The sequence below is a fragment of the Panicum hallii genome, chromosome 7, assembly GCF_002211085.1.
Source record: "Panicum hallii strain FIL2 chromosome 7, PHallii_v3.1, whole genome shotgun sequence".
NCBI classification, from domain to species: domain Eukaryota; kingdom Viridiplantae; phylum Streptophyta; class Magnoliopsida; order Poales; family Poaceae; genus Panicum; species Panicum hallii.
Window position 1 is genome coordinate 44,413,709 of NC_038048.1, and position 15,365 is coordinate 44,429,073.

Consider the following 15,365-nt stretch of genomic DNA (forward strand, 5'->3'; position numbering starts at 1 on the left):
GATCGCGTGGTGGCACCTTGCTAACTTGTTGTGTGAAAAATGCGATCACGAGTCTTGAATTTGTGGTGCAGGGGTGGTTACGCTTGAGAGAGACATCAACGTACTGTCAAGAATCAAGACGGAGAATATAGTGACACTGTCAAAACATATATGTTTTGAAGCAAACTCTGCTGAGTCTGCTCTACACTAGCACATGGTAGCGCAGTGCTGAGCTTCTGGGCTGAGCATCATGACATGATACGTCATCCAACAATCAATGGTTGAACTTTGTTGGGTTAAGTTGGCTAGCCCGTTTGTTAGACACTTACAAGTACTAAACGGACTGATTTAATGTCTTGTTAGGTACTGTATGCCACACAGGCATACCGTAAAGTGGGCTAAATGGTGACAATTTTGTCGTTTCACAAGAACAAGCATTCATCTGGGACTTTCCTAAGCTCTAACACCTCCTGGAGACAGTCCATTTGGTTACATCAAACTTCAAATAGTCCAACAGCCGTTGCAACTCTCACCAGGCCCAAGGCTGCAATTGAACAAACAGCAGGTTATAACATCCAAGTGATTCCCACTGAAATCATGTGAACAAAAAACAAAAACAAGATGGCACTAAATCAGAATTTACCGCAAAGCATTTGATACAAAGAAGCCAGGTCAACAATGTATTTAGCAAGTCCAAAGGTAAATCAATAATTATCAGTGCCATTTATACAGGTCACACAGGCAGAAGTACACACGGTGGTTATGCAAATTGCATCATACAGATGTTAAGGAAAACCCTGACACTTCTGTGTCCTTTTTTTTCCCCCGGATTGGTAATCTACACACACACAAAAAAAATAACCCTATTATTCTACACTTGTCAAGCAGGTAAACGCCCAAAAGAATAAGAAGCAACTGACACCTAAAAACCTAAGAGAACATATGCATCAACTTTACATCAAGACCATGGCTACAAAGCAAGATTTTTCGGTGGGTCGCCAGGATACAGAAACCCTCAAGTGTCCGGTTCCTCCCTGATACTTGATGGCTTCGAGTGATGTTCCTCTTCCCCCGCTCTGATGTGAGGAAGGCTGAAGGATATGTCATCAAATCCCAATTCGCCGCTTCCAAATGATTCAGAATCTACATTTCGCTTGTAAGCTTCATGAAGCTGCAGCACATACTCAAGATGCCACAGGACCTCACCCATTGATGGCCTGCTTCTCCCATCATCAGCTAGACATTTCTCCGCGATTTCACCAAACTTCTTCAAGGATTCTGATGAAAAATCACCATCCAGCCGAGGATCCATGATTTCTTCCAGCGAACGCTGGCGCTGCCATCTCATCGCCCATTCTGCCAAGTTAATTTGATCCTTTGGCAATGTGGGGTCTATCACCGGCCTTGCACAAGCAACTTCAAAGAGCACCACTCCAAAAGAATACACATCGGATTTTTGTGTGAGTTGTTGCCTCCGAAAGTACTCAGGATCTAGGTAGCCAAAGCTTCCCCTGACTGCAGTACTAACATGGGTCTGGTCAAGCGTCGGCCCGGTTTTTGACAACCCAAAATCTGCTATTTTTGCAACAAAATTGTCATCCAACAGAATGTTAGTAGTTTTTACATCCCGGTGGATTATACCTCGGTCTGCTCCTGTGTGGAGGTAGTGAAGCCCACGGGCAGCACCAATGCACACATCAATCCGTTGCTTCCATGTCAGAGGAGGGAGGCCACTCCCATAGAGATGGCTTCTCAATGTCCCCTTAGCCATGTATTCATAAACCAGAATCATCTCCTTCTGCTCTTCACAATAGCCAATCATTGCAACAAGGTGCCGATGCCTAAGCTTGGAGAGCATCTCAATCTCCGTTTCGAATTCCTTCAGACCCTGACCACATAATGTATTAGCCCGTTTGATTGCCACTGTAGTGCCCTCATCGATCTCACCTTTGTAGACCTTACCAAATCCCCCTGTACCAATGACTAAGGACTCATCAAAGTTCTTCGTGGCAGCCCTAATCTCAGTGATGCTGAATCTTCTTCCCATCCTATGACCAATGGAAGAGGTATTTCGCGTCAAGGATGATTTACTGGTTGCACGGGCATCTGTAGTGCTTTTCATAGCCTCATGGAGGACCAATGGATGCCAACCGGGAGGGGCCTCCTTCTTCATAGCTTTTCGTTTCTTTCTTATATAACACCATGAGAACAGAGCAACACTTGTAACTGCCACTACAGATGCTGAACCAATACCAACTTCTTCCCATAACTCTTTTCTCTTCCCCCCTTTTGAAGAATCCCTTTGGTTGCCCATGTCAATATGGCCAAGCACATAAGCGAGTGTGCCATTCCTGCTGAGCTTGAATATCTCCAAACCATTCAGAAGTGCATCAGTACCTGAAGCACTGGTCATGGAATCGGCGCCTAGCTGAAGCCAAAGTGAGTCTGCCTGCTGTGTCAAGTAGTCAAAAAAGTCCTCATGATGTGCTTTGTTAATTCCCCCAGCCCTGGCATACACATCATAGCTCTCCGCAGCAGTCTTGTTATTGATGTAGATCTTGAAGATCCTCTGGCTGGGCTTGTCATAGACAAGCTCACAGAAATGAAGGCGGACTAAGTAATCAAAGTTTGGGTGGACATAGAATCGCCATGACACGTTGAACCGCTTGTCCACAACCATGTTGTTGCCCATGATTCTTGCAGTCTCATAGACATCAATTGGTGCAATGGAGGAGTCATTGCCTGAGACATACATTATGCTTGAAGTATTGGAAACGGTCTGAGCAGCATTTGCAGAAAACATGAATGCTTCATCAGTGTACCATGGCCTATGGAGATACTGATCACTTGCCGATTTAAGTGCAGGACCTCCAACGTTCAGCCGGTACATTGTCTCGACACCTCTGTCACTCAAGCCGAGAGGAAGCTGCACGCCTGCAACGCCAACTTTGCTCACTGTATCATTGAATAAATTATCTGGTGTGAGCATGACCTCAATTGCATTCACAAAGGCAAATGACCCAGGGCTTGGATCAAACTCAATCTGCAAGCCACGAGAACTAACCACAAGAAAGTACTCCTTGACAACTGCATTGATGACTGAATTGCTCGCAGAGTTTCTCCAAACAATCTCCTCTGATACATTGAACTTTGAAGCAAGCTTGAAATCATGTGCAGTGATATCAAACACGGACTCATTTGCACTGAAATTCCCATATGTCGAAGGGAAGAAATGCAATCTGACACAGTAACTTCCCGGCAGCACACTAATGGTATACCAACTTGTTGTTTTGAAGACACGGGCAGAACTGTAAATCGGTCCGAAGATTTCATCAGAATTGCTCTTTCCAGCCAGTGGGGTGGCAAGCCCAGGGCTGCTCAAGGTAAAATTCCCCCCAGGGCCCATGTCTCCGATCCATCTCCGCCCATCAGCATCAACAGTGCCGTTTGAGCCACAGCTCAGAAGCAGTTCACTTCCATGAGCTCGCAGGAACTGCAAACTGAAAAATGCGATGCTTACTGCTGCTAGCACAACCGGACTCATCTGAACGTCAGTGACTGCCACCATTTAGCTCTTGCAGGTCTCATCAAGTCCAAAGAGCAACCTAAAATCAAACAAAAAGAAATTTAAATAAAGAAATTTCAAGAGGCAGAGCTACTGCAATATGGGAAGAGTTCATCATTTCCCCTTCAGATCCAAATCGCCAAAGAATCAAGATTCTTACCAAAAGATAAGCAGAATTCACCCTCTCCCGGTACTCCGCGGCCGCTCAAACTGAGATCCCAAGCAAGAACACGCACACTACATCAGCTCGAATCCCACAAGATCTCAAGAAAATGACAGGCTAAAAAGAACAAACCGAGCTACAGCCTTCTTACCTGCATTTGGCTGAACACGGCGAAGAGGAACCAGCAGGGCCTGAATGCTGCCTTCGTCGGATCGAGGAGAGCAAGAAAGGCGGGATCTTCCCTTCAAAATCTGCTGATTTCTGGCGTCTTTCACTCCGGCTTCTCGCAAGAATCTTTTGCTTGCAAGAATCGAGGGGAGACGACACCGCAAGGATAAGGCCTATCCAAGTGGATCGCTTTGTCTTCTGGGGATGATCGATTTCTGGGCGGATGGATTGATCTGCTGGGCTTGGGCTGGGGAGCACAGGAGCGCCAACTATTGTGGAGGAGACGCTGGTGGAGCACAGCAGCTGACGCTACCGATCGATCGAGCCCAAGAGGAGGAGACGAAGAAAAGGCTGGAAAGGTGCCGTAGCCGCCCTCTACAGACTACAGCTGACGCATTCCGCCCCAAGCAGGCGGCGCAGATGTCGGCGAAGCGGCGCACGGGTGTGCGGTGCCTGGCTCTGGTTGCCACGCGTCGCCCTCGGCGGCGGCGCCGCTCCTCCGGGCGAAAGGCGACGGGGGAGCGGAGGATCGAGCCGGCGGCGAGTCGGGATCGATTGCTGGGCGGGCGGATGGATGGATGGATTGGTTTCTTGGAGAGCACAAGAGAGACAAAAGCGCAGCCAGAAAGAGGAGGGAAAACGAGAGGAAAAAAAATGGCAGAGCAACTGGTGCGGAGCAAGCGGCACTGGAGCACAGCACTCCCCTGTCTCCTCACCCGTGCTCGCTCGCTCGCTGACGTGCGCGCGAGAAGCAGTGTCCTGTGTGATGATGTCGATTTTTGGTCTAGTGGTATCATGCAGCTGCTGTGATGCGTTTAACAAATGGTTTCGCAAAGCCAACCCAAGTGCTTTGATTAGTTCAGAGTTTTCAGATGTGTAGAAGACTGGAAGCAGCAGCAAAATTGCAAGCAAGCACACTGACAATTACTCCCAACAAAATTCACTGCGAGATGGCTGAAGTAGAAGGAACCATTTCGATAGCTATGTTTTCTGCTGCAACTGTATCTGAGCAAAGATTTGCCATGCCTCATTCCAACAACTGTCCACTGATGAAAAATGCAAGATAATTTTTTTCTCATCCTCCCTGCTGCTCCTGCTCAGCTTCCTGGGCAGTGGGCCCTCCCTGGTTCAGCTAAATTGTTCGCTCCTTTCCCCTCCTGAAAAGTGGGGGCTGCTGCACACTTGGGGAGAGCGGTGGTTTCATGGTTTGAGGGAGAGGGTGACTTCACTTGTGGGGAGTGAGTCCGAATCCAATCACATTCCATTGGGTGGGATGGTGGTGGTGGGTCACATGGGTGGAGAGTGCAGCAACACATGGCCCTGTTCCTTCCTCCCTCTCGTGCACGCGGATGCAGACGAAGACACTGCTCTTGCTCTTCACATGAACGGCCAGGCAGATCACTGGCCTGTGATCGCCATTACAGGATGCCCCCCACACTGCTTCACTTTCCTTATGATATCGGATGCTTTAGCTCTGATTCTGAACGGCAGAGAAGTTACTGTACCGACCATTTCCGTTGCATCGACATGCTGGGCGTTGGCATGTCACTGATGACTGATCGATACCGATGTTCAGAAACATGCACGCAGAGAGTCTGATCGCGAAGGCAGTGCCAATTGTTGGCCCACACTTCATAGCTGCAGCTAAATAATATTCTAGAATACGTCACACAAAAAAAACACGACGTCCAGATTCTAAGCGCCGAAGTTCTTCAAAAAAAAAATTCTAAGCGCCGACGCGTAGGGAACAAGATTTGCTAACCTCTCACATCAACCCTGCGCTTTCATCTCCAACGAAAGGCAACACCTGCATGCATTATTTTTTTCAAGTTAAGCCCAGGCCTGATTGACCCGTGAGAAGAAAATAAACAGGCACACCAATCACAATCCGAGCCCGGCCTCCTCGTCAGATCATGATCCCGCTGTTCAAACGATCAGTTGAAACGAGCGAAGGAAAATGAAATCTGAGAGTCAATTCGGGAAGGAAGAGCCTTATCAAAAAAAAAAATTCGGGAAGGAAGCATCGAGGAAGCTTCCTGAGCAAGAACAAAACTCCCTTGCCCTGCAAATCCCCAGTTCCTGATAAAAACCCGCGGCATGTGGCCACTGCATGGCCTGTCAGATGCGAGCATTTGTTTATCACACGAACAATGGAGGTGTATGTAGGGCGCTGAATTGTTTTATGGCTATGTTACTGCTAAAATAATGGCAATCATTCAGACAAAGCATAAGTTGACAGGCATTGAAAATTGGTGCGTCCTGACAGCGCCAATGAAATGATTCAGAACGTTGGGTTGGATTGCAGCCCAGAGAAGCAGAGATCACTGTCAACAGTTCACTCATCAGAGTGAGTGCTAGAGGGTAGTCTCAGGATTCATGAAAATAGCACAGATTTGACAAAAGCTCTGAAAATCTACGGCACCTAAGCAAACACTACTATTTTCATGTATCATGTACCAAAACCACGTTAGTGAAAACTGAATTCCGGGACCACCAGGAGAGCAGAACATGCATAAAAGTTAAATTGCATCAGCATCTGGAAGTACTTGTGTTAACACCTTGACGCATTCAGAAGGTGGTGGTCGCGCTCGGTCGGGGATCTCCACCGCCAGCGCGGAAGCCGCCGCCCGCTGGTCCTTGCTTCCTCGTCAGGACACGGTGCTCGTCGCCGGCACCGGCGCACCGCCGTGGTCTATCGCGCTGGTCGTGCCCTTCTTCGAGGACGCCGTGGCCTCACCGGCACGCTGCTCAGCTGCACGGCCACCATGCTGCTGCCGTGCCTTTGTTGCCTGGTCAGGATTCAGGACCAGGGAAAAGGTCTCCGGGCCGTTCGAGAAGGCGCGGCTGGAGACTGCTGCGGCCTGGTAAAGGCCGGCGGATGTTTTGTGGGATGGGCTTTCTGAGCAGTCAGTGCTGATGACCTTTCCTCTTTATTCCTTCTTTATTTCTTCAACTAGATTTATACCGGTGCGTTGCCACGGGGGAGTCGAAAAATATTCAAAGCAACAAGAGAAATTGAACCGTATACGTGGATCAAATATACTTTTTGAAAGCCCAAAGTTTTCTCCTAACAATTGCAAATTTAGTTATAACTTGCATACTAATTTATAAATCATACTCACAAACTGTACACTTGTTTTCTATAGAAACTTGTAGCTCATTATCTCGCAAGAGGCGTCAAACATAATAGTCGTTACACTTGTTTGAATGTTGGCTTCATTGACTGGCATCAATGGCAGCGCAAAGCATAGAGGCATCTAATAATGGGGACAAAATAATAAAAAGAAAATTCAGAGAGAGACACCATGAAATTGCCACTTTATCATGATGATGCATTTTTTAAAAAAGGAGGATAATGGATAGTTATTTTAAGCAAAAGATATGCTAACTGTATAACCCATGTTCACATTGACCTATGCGAATACTTACTGTGAACGCCTTGTCATCAAATACACTTTCACTTTGTTGCCCCCGAGACCATTTACTGCATTGAAACAATGTGAACCGGAGAAGCAAAAAAAAAAGTGTCATTCTACGGTGGTAAGGAAAACATATAGCAAAAGCAAGAACAATGTGATTTCACAAATCACAAGCCCCATTTTAATTGTAGTACATTGTAGCACAATGCTGTAATACTTATCCGTAGGAAAAGGAAAATGCAAGACCAATGCTGAACCGAACTAACCATACAGCACTATTCAAACTATATAGTAACCACGTCAAGCATGCGAAGATATCAATATAGGCAAAGTGATTATGCTTCTATTTGAACTAAATAGCTCTGTGGCATGATTACCTTTTAGCACTGAACTCAGATCATTATTTAAACTAAATGGTTGCTACCCAGGAAGCAGTGATTGCCCTGATTGACAAGAAAGAAAATACTGCTTATTCCACGTATGTGCTACACTTACAAGTAGAACAGGAAAATAGGTTCATCTTTCGCCTCCAAAATTTCTTGGATAGATCACGATCCTTCCCTGCAATAAACACAGAGTAGTACCTTCACTTAGCACCTGCACAACAAGTTAAGAATTCATGTTGTGAAGAATGCACACGTACATGCATCTGATTCCTAAAAACTGCGCCAAAGCAAACATCCAATGCAATTCAAACATGTAGAGTTGTCCTGGAATTGGGATGCAATTCTAGTTTTGTTAGAATACCGGGAAAAAAAAGAGAATGAATGAGCTATGCTTTCTTATGAAGCGCACAGTTACTAATAAATCAACCAAGGGCTTGTCACAAAAACCTTCGGGAAGGGTCTCTAGTGATCACTAGAAATATATGCAGACGCAACTTCAGCATGACATGCATGCTTCCAAGAACAGAGCACACATCCTTCAAAAAAGAAAAGAACAGAGCACACAAACGGCTGCTGAGCAAGAAGCTAATACAATATCGGATTAGCTTACCTGGTGCCGTTGTAGTCTCTGTGCTTGTTTTCAAATGGAAACAAGGTTGTACTTGATCTCACTGCAGATCCTTCCATCCACAAGCCTCACCAGAACCAACGGCTTCGGCTCGAGCTCAACCAGGTAGGACAGTGTGGTCTCGTATGAATCTCCTCCTTCCTGTTCCTCGACGGACCATTTCCCCTGGAAGACTTGAAATCGCAGTCGATCATGTTGAAAGGCAATTCCCCCTTCGTAGCACTTGGCGTGGAATTTGAACCCAAGCGCCATGTCCTGCTACCCGACCTATTTTTTTTATATCGGATTGGGAATTTGCCAATTTGGGATAGGGTGGAGAGAAAAATAAAAAAAGGAAGGAATCGAATCGCTGGAGAGCAGACCTCGTAGAGGCGCGTGAAGCCGTGGGCTTGGTCAAGGAAGCGGCGCTCAGAGAGACCGGGCAATCGGGGATGAAGTCGGCGAGGAATCAGCAGCAGCAGGCCGCGCCGATGCCGAGCAGCCGCCGGAAGACGGCGCAGTACAAGGGCGTCCGGCGCCGCTCGTGGAGCAAGTGGGCCACCGAGATCCGCAACCTCATCAAGAGGGTCCGCATCTGGCTCGGCACATTCTCCTCGGCCGAGGCCGCCGCACTCGCCTACGACGCCCCGCCGCCGGGCAAGCACGCTGCGCCCTGCCCCGGAGGCCATCGAGGCCGGGTCCCAGAGCGGCACGACGGGACGGTGAGCGGCGCGATTTGGCGGGGTGGTCGCTGGAGTAACGTCGAGGGCGGCGAGGGGGGAGGAGGGGTGGCGGCGCGCGGATGGGGCGGGCCGGCGACGACTGCGGAGCCGAGCGGATGGCGGCGTCGAATTCGCAAGCCGCGACGCGAGCGACGGCAGCGCTGGACCTGATTCGCGCTGGATTGGCGGCGTCGATTTCGCAAGCCGCGGCGCTGAATCAGACGGAAGCCGCGATGCCTCCTGCATCGGACGGTCCGGCGCGGATTGTTGGGAGGACGTGGTACTATGGGCTGGGCTGTTAACGCAACGACCCGCTAGCTTCGTTTTCGCTGGGCCGACATAGTCTGAATTCTTCGATCTAATTGGGCTTAGCTCTATTTGGGCTTCTTCAAGGCTGCAAATTTGCAATCTGGCAACCTAGTTTTCCGCCCTTCTGCTGCACGTCAATTCTCGAGATCCTGGCATGGCATAGGCTGTCCTTGGTTAGACTTTTGCACCTGCTTTTGCTTTTGCAAAAGCTAAAAGCTAATCAAAGAGCTTAAACGGCGGCCCAAGTGCTTTTGCCTAAAAGCAGCTTTCACCCTAGTACAAATACAAAAGCATCAGTGGCTTTTGAGGTAAAAAATTACCCACCTGCCATTGATTATGAAAAAAAACGGTTGGTCTATCCACCTCGTGTCCCCATCCGCTCTAGCGTCCCCATCCCGCCCCCACCCCCCGCCTCCCGCCCGCCGCTCCTCGCCCGCCGCCGCCCTCCGGGTGGCCGCCCCGCCGCCGCCTGGCCCTGCCGCCCCGATGCCGCCCGCCGCCGCGCCGCCCAACGTCGCCCGACGTTGCTCGGCCCGGCTGCCGCCCCGACGCCGCCCGCCCTGACACCGCACTGCCCGACGCCGCCCATATGAATGAAAAATTTAGAAACTTTAATATTTTTTCCAAAAGATACATTTATATGCGAAATAGTGAACATATTATATTTGTACGAGTATTTTGGTTTATATACAGTTCCACAAATCTTGAGGGGTATTACAAGTATTTCACCCACAGCACACAATTTTTCACAGCTCACAGCTGCTCTAACCAAACGGTCTTCTGCTTTTCTCACAGCAGCTTTTTCACAGCAGCTTTTCCACAGCTCCGAGCTCACAACAGCTTTTCCAAAAATCACAGCCCAACCAAATACACCCATAGTATGCTTAGAGCCTCAGTGGCTATCAGCAACTCAGCAGGCATCACACACACAAAAAAAGAGAAAGGTTCAGCACCATCGTAACTGGCTTCAGCTCACTGCTTGTTCCTCTTGAGGAGGCCAAACTTTAGCCAGCACATCTCGTTCCTCATAAGCTTTCTCTTTGGGGTGCATGGGGAGAGGGCTGCAAAGCAGACGACAACTGAAAAACTGAAAAAGGAGCAGGAACGGCAACCTGGTTACAACCAGAAGAGGCTCAACACCGTGTAGCCAAGTACGAGCGTACAGGCTACCGGCACGTTTGTTCCATCTCGCATTTAGACAACTGAAACCCTGACACCAGTTAATCCAACCATGCACAACGCATCAAAAGCTTAAAAAGCACTGTCACCGCTGAACAGCACGCCGGGACAGAGGTGCCCCAGCTACCACACCGCACCGATTTAACGTCGCCTAGCAACGAGCCAGATTCCCGTACAGACAGGTGCTGTCCCGTCATCAAAAGATCATGCACGGCCGAAGGTCCGTGGTGAAACTCTGTCGGGCTCCAGTCCGGCGGGTAGATCAGATCCCTCTGGAGTTCATGCGGCATGATCAAGAAAATCTTCATGGCTAGTTCCATCAGAGAAGGGTTTGTTCAAAGACTGAACAGGAAGTAGATTTATTTCGACCATCTCTGAAGAATCTCTGAAGATAGCAGGAGCCATGGCCGTTCAGTCATCAGAGTATCCGGGCTACGCCTACCAGCTGCCACGATCTCTGCTGTCCTGATCCATATGATGATAGGGTGGTAACCTTTATGGATTTATTGGGGTTAGGTAGCAGGAGCAGTGTCCAAAAGCTGCCAACTAATATAATCGTCCGGGTCTGGCCCGTGCCAGGGGCGCCGTTCTGTGTCATCTCGCCTACGCACTGGACCAGCAGACACCAGACCTACCCTGGTCTCTGGTTTACAAGATTCCTTGCCTGTTCATGTAGATCCAATGCGCTCGCACCCTTGTTACCGTTCACTCACCTAAAAGCAGATGAAAGTTGTTAGCTAGCTGCACACCCTCGCTAGCTCACTGTCCTGATTATAGGAGCAGATGACCACTTGCCCATTTTCCATGTCCATGCATCGTCAACCAACCCCAAGGTCTTGACTGGGTTAGCCAGTAGTCAGTCAGTAAAACGATTCTGATGGGTGCATGGGCCGCTGCAGGCTACGACGACGCAGGAATCAGCAGCTGAATCCAACGGCAACAACCGAGGTAGCAGTAGCACTGTTGCCCTGTGCGTCCGTGTGGATCTCGTCGCCGTCTCACCGGCCGCCGGGAACGCATGGAGTGATGAGAGTTCCGTCCGTGATTGGACGGGCGAACGCCAAGAAAGCGGTGACTGCCCGCCAGGAGCAAGCAGGCGACGCATGAGCTAATCAATCGAGGTAACGCTCTCGTGGCCTCATTAAGCGAGAATCTAGGCCCTAGGGAGACAAGATTAATGGCTTCCCTTCCCACGCACGCCGTCGCCGTCTCCGCCGGAGCGGTGGCTTGTCCGTGAATCCCGGCATCTCGATCGCCTTTGCGAACAGCGATGAATGGAGGAGGTGGCTGCTCCAACTAGACCGAGGCGAGTACGGCCGCGGAATCTCAACACGGGTGGCGTACGTGGTAATAGTAGATCGAAGCAAGCCGACAGAGGTTGGTAATGGCTCACATGCTCACCTAACATGGGTCTCTCTCTCTCTGTCTCTATCTCTCTCTCTCTCTCTCTCTCTCTCTCCCCGTCTCTCTCTCTCCCCAGCTCTGTTCTGCTCAAACTCCCGAGTCCCAACCTTGGTCATTCTAGCTTCGTTCCCACTCCAGAGTCCAGACTCCACCACGAAAAAAAAAGAGTGAGCCCTACATACAGAGCAGCAGGCAGATAGATCCTCACCATTTTCTCTCTCTCACGCACATCGCATCTCCCAAAATACACTTCTGGTTAAGAGATAGAGAGGGAGAGAGTGGGTTATCAGGAATCGGAGTGTGTATAAAAGGGCCTGGTCCTCCGAGGTCTGAACCTAAGTGCCCTGTGCTCCTCCTCACTAGTCTTTTCTCCATCACGAGCGTTAGGCTTCCCCTCCGCTGCAAAGGTACGTCGTGTTACTGAAAGAAAGCAACTTTTTCGTCCGAGCTCTAGCTTTGTGGAATTGGGAATTGGGACTGGGCATGTTTCTTTGTGGCTTCATGAGCGTACTCAGATCTATATCTATCGGTGGGACCTCGATATCTCGTTTACAAAATTAGTGGGTCCAGTTCTCGCCCTACAATTCGGTGAACCAATTGAAGTAATCTGTCTGCATTCCTTGAGATATGCATGGTGCGTGTTGGCTTTCATCCTTAGTCAAATGCAAGAAATTTGAGGCTCTGCATCTTGATGAAAGGGGGAAAGAATGTAGCTGTGCCACAATTTACAAATGTAGAATGCCATCTTATAGCTTAGCCATGCTAATTGGGCTGTTTCTAACACTTGTTTGGCAACGGCAGCTCGAAGACTGGAAGCAGCAATGGCGTCCACGAGGCTGCTTGTCGCGCTCTGCGTGGTGGCGCTGCTCGCCGTGAGGTCCGAGTCCCACGGCCTGGAGGACTTCACCGGCGGGAGCGCCGAGGCGACGCCGGCGATGCAGACCTTCTTCAAGCCCGAGGCCGCGAAGCTCCCGGAGGCCCTGGACGCCTCCATGCCCGCGGCCACCACCATGGCCGCCAAGCCGGAGGCCTCGGCGATCCCGACAACCACCACGGCGGGCGCAGCCGCAACCACCTCCGGCACCGCCACCAGCGCGGCGTCCGCCCCGCCGCGCAGGTCCGTGTCCGTGGCCGCCGGCGTGGCCTGCGGCGTCGCGGCCGTGGCGGTGGTCGGCATCGCGGCCGCCGTGGCGTACGTGGTGCGCGGCCGGCGCGGCACGGAGGTCCAGCTCGGCTCCTCCCCGTGAGGCGCAGCCTAGCTACCTAGCTAGCGGGACCCACCCACCAGGCCGCTGTTATGATAGGCCATCATTAGCTGGTTACGAGCGTCATTTAGCTTTGCTTTTGCACTGTTGATGATTTGGTTTGCTTTTGGGGTAGTAGTTTGATTCATCCGGCCATCCCGGTGCTATCGTCGGTGAACGGGGATCACGCTGCAGGCCAGCAAGCGGTGCATGTAACATAAATAATGCTGGCGTTAGCGTGATGTTGTTGTGGTGTGTTCAGACCTTGCTACTGCTGCATCAGGCTTTCAGGATTGTATTGTTGAAGTATTGCCATGTTTAGGATTAGTCGACGGGCTCCGGACACCTGAACTCTGTACCTTTCCTAGGAGTTGCAGTGTTAAATTCATTCATACGAACCTACCCTGAGCATCCTTCTTCTGAGACTGAATCCAGGCCTTCGGGAGGAGGAGCCAGGTGGTACTACCTGCCAGGCTGCCCGTGCTGTCCGGACGTGTGGGAACGGGACAACGCCGTGGCGCCTGCCGTCGCGATCTCGCCATGGACCATGCATGGCGCCGTGTTGCGTGCAGGCGATCCAGCTTTCCCGCGGAACATGGCGGCGAGGGTGGCAGGGCGCGCGTGCCGCCGTTGTGGGGGCTTCTCCGGCGCCAGCGCAACCGACGGCAGACAGTTGGGCTCGCGGACCGAGCTGTAGATCCGTGATTTGCAGTTTCCGCTGTCCTGCAGGCTGCGGCGACGTGGGGATCCCGGCGTGCTTGCATAGGCGAGGGGCAAGGGGGAAGGGCAGCTGGGCCAGTTGTTGCTGTTGTTACCACCACCGCCTGTCGCTCGCTCGTGCGGTGTCGGTGATCCGCCGCCGGGTCTGAACGGGGGGCTGTCGCTCGCTCGTGCGCGAGAGTCGTGACCGACGCCCTCGCCGTCGGCGAATTCTGACCGTTCGGACGTGTGTTTTGCGTTGGAACGCACGCTGCTGCGATCGTACGAAGCGGAGAGTCAATTGACCACCGTTCGATGATGCCACGCCACCAAACTCTGCAAACCCGTCCGGCCCAGTATATAGTATGGGCCCACCGATCCTTTTCTCTGGAGTCTCGAGGCCCGCGCTTGTGAAGGCCTAGTTCCAGGAAAGGCCCAATCAGAAGTAGCCCAGAAACACGGGCGGTGCAGCTAGTAGGAACGCAAAGGTAATCCCCACGCCGTCGGCGGACAGTCCACGTGCAAGGAAGGCCACATGACCTGACCTGTCAGCACTTGTAGAACAGGAGGAGGATCTGTTCACCCCAGGAAGGTGAGAATCCAGCTCGGTTCCTGCGCTTTGGCGCCTAGCTACTCCTACGTGGGCCTGGGCTCCCCTCCCGGGTAAACAACGCCGCAGATAGATGTCTCCGTCTGCAGCCAAGTACGACGCACAGACTGCACGTTCTCCCGATAGCGAACTGTTTGTTGTCTGCGCATACGCTTCCCGTCTGCTCTCCTTATCTTGTGCCATTATATGTATTTTTTTGGGGGCAAAATCGAGAGCTTCTATCCATTCGTAAACAGCAGGTTACAATCCTCGGCCGCTGCCTCCAACAACCAAGGAAACTACATAAGGAAACTTTGAACAAAGATCAGCTAGAGAGTTTGCCTCCCGTCTAATCCATCTCACTTCAAAAGAAACAAGAGACCTGCTAAGCTCTCTAATCTCATGCCAAAGAGCAGCAATACTCGACCTATCAGCCTCCGTCGTCCACTGCGGGCATACATGTGGTGATACAGGCCCGACCAGCACGGCGGACCCAGTCGGTGACCCTAGTGGCTCGCTGCCCTACAAGGTAGGCTAATGGATGCAGCTCGACCCCATCGAGTCCAGACCAGCCACACAACCGGGTCGCTCTGCTGATCAGGAAGGAGATGGCGATGCTCTCTCGACCGGTCTCGGCCGATGATAAGATCGATGATGCACATGTGACGCTGGATCACTGATGATACTTACCTAACGTCGCGGCGCAAATGCTGGGGCTCCCCGCTCCTGATGCCTGGACGTGCGGGCGTGGCAATTGATCACTCCCCCCTCGGAGGCGCGGCTTCTTCCAAATGCAGCTCAGTACTGGAGCGACCCATTTCCAAGCTCCAACGAACGCAGTGCAGGAACGGCATCATGCTCTCTCGGTAGCTAGATATCTGCATGCGTGTGCTTTCCTTCTCCGTGGATTAAGCTGAGCGATCGATCGATCC

General features: G+C 51.1%; 2 protein-coding genes, 1 long non-coding RNA gene and 1 pseudogene across 4 annotated transcripts; 1 reads left to right on the forward strand and 3 right to left on the reverse strand.

Annotated features, from left to right (window-relative positions):
- Window positions 1–662: 662 nt before the first annotated feature.
- On the reverse strand, window positions 663–5,658 carry LOC112899966 (probable receptor-like protein kinase At1g30570). Its single transcript, XM_025968640.1, has 3 exons — window positions 3,859–5,658; window positions 3,705–3,754; window positions 663–3,584 (listed from the first exon to the last, which is right to left on the reverse strand). The coding sequence occupies exon 3, from the start codon at window positions 3,545–3,547 to the stop codon at window positions 995–997; it is 2,553 nt and encodes an 850-aa protein (XP_025824425.1). The 5' UTR covers window positions 3,548–3,584; window positions 3,705–3,754; window positions 3,859–5,658; the 3' UTR covers window positions 663–994.
- A 1,298-nt stretch (window positions 5,659–6,956) lies between these two features.
- LOC112899967 lies at window positions 6,957–8,284 on the reverse strand. 2 transcript variants are annotated; one of them, XR_003230141.1, is made up of 5 exons: window positions 8,128–8,284; window positions 7,938–8,004; window positions 7,790–7,855; window positions 7,305–7,359; window positions 6,957–7,132 (listed from the first exon to the last, which is right to left on the reverse strand). It is a non-coding gene; the product is annotated as an uncharacterized LOC112899967 (long non-coding RNA). The 2 variants fall into 2 exon arrangements; XR_003230142.1 differs by having other exon boundaries at window positions 8,090–8,284.
- Window positions 8,282–9,258, reverse strand: LOC112900854 (annotated as a pseudogene).
- A 2,697-nt stretch (window positions 9,259–11,955) lies between these two features.
- On the forward strand, window positions 11,956–13,496 carry LOC112900268. The gene is made up of 2 exons (XM_025969062.1): window positions 11,956–12,308; window positions 12,703–13,496. The coding sequence occupies exon 2, from the start codon at window positions 12,723–12,725 to the stop codon at window positions 13,146–13,148; it is 426 nt and encodes a 141-aa protein (XP_025824847.1). The 5' UTR covers window positions 11,956–12,308; window positions 12,703–12,722; the 3' UTR covers window positions 13,149–13,496.
- Window positions 13,497–15,365: the final 1,869 nt, after the last annotated feature.

Excerpts from the sequence above, each read along its gene's own strand:
- LOC112899966 (XM_025968640.1), bottom strand. The coding sequence starts at position 3,547 with ATGGTGGCAGTCACTGACGTTCAGATGAGTCCGGTTGTGCTAGCAGCA.
- LOC112900268 (XM_025969062.1), top strand. The coding sequence starts at position 12,723 with ATGGCGTCCACGAGGCTGCTTGTCGCGCTCTGCGTGGTGGCGCTGCTC.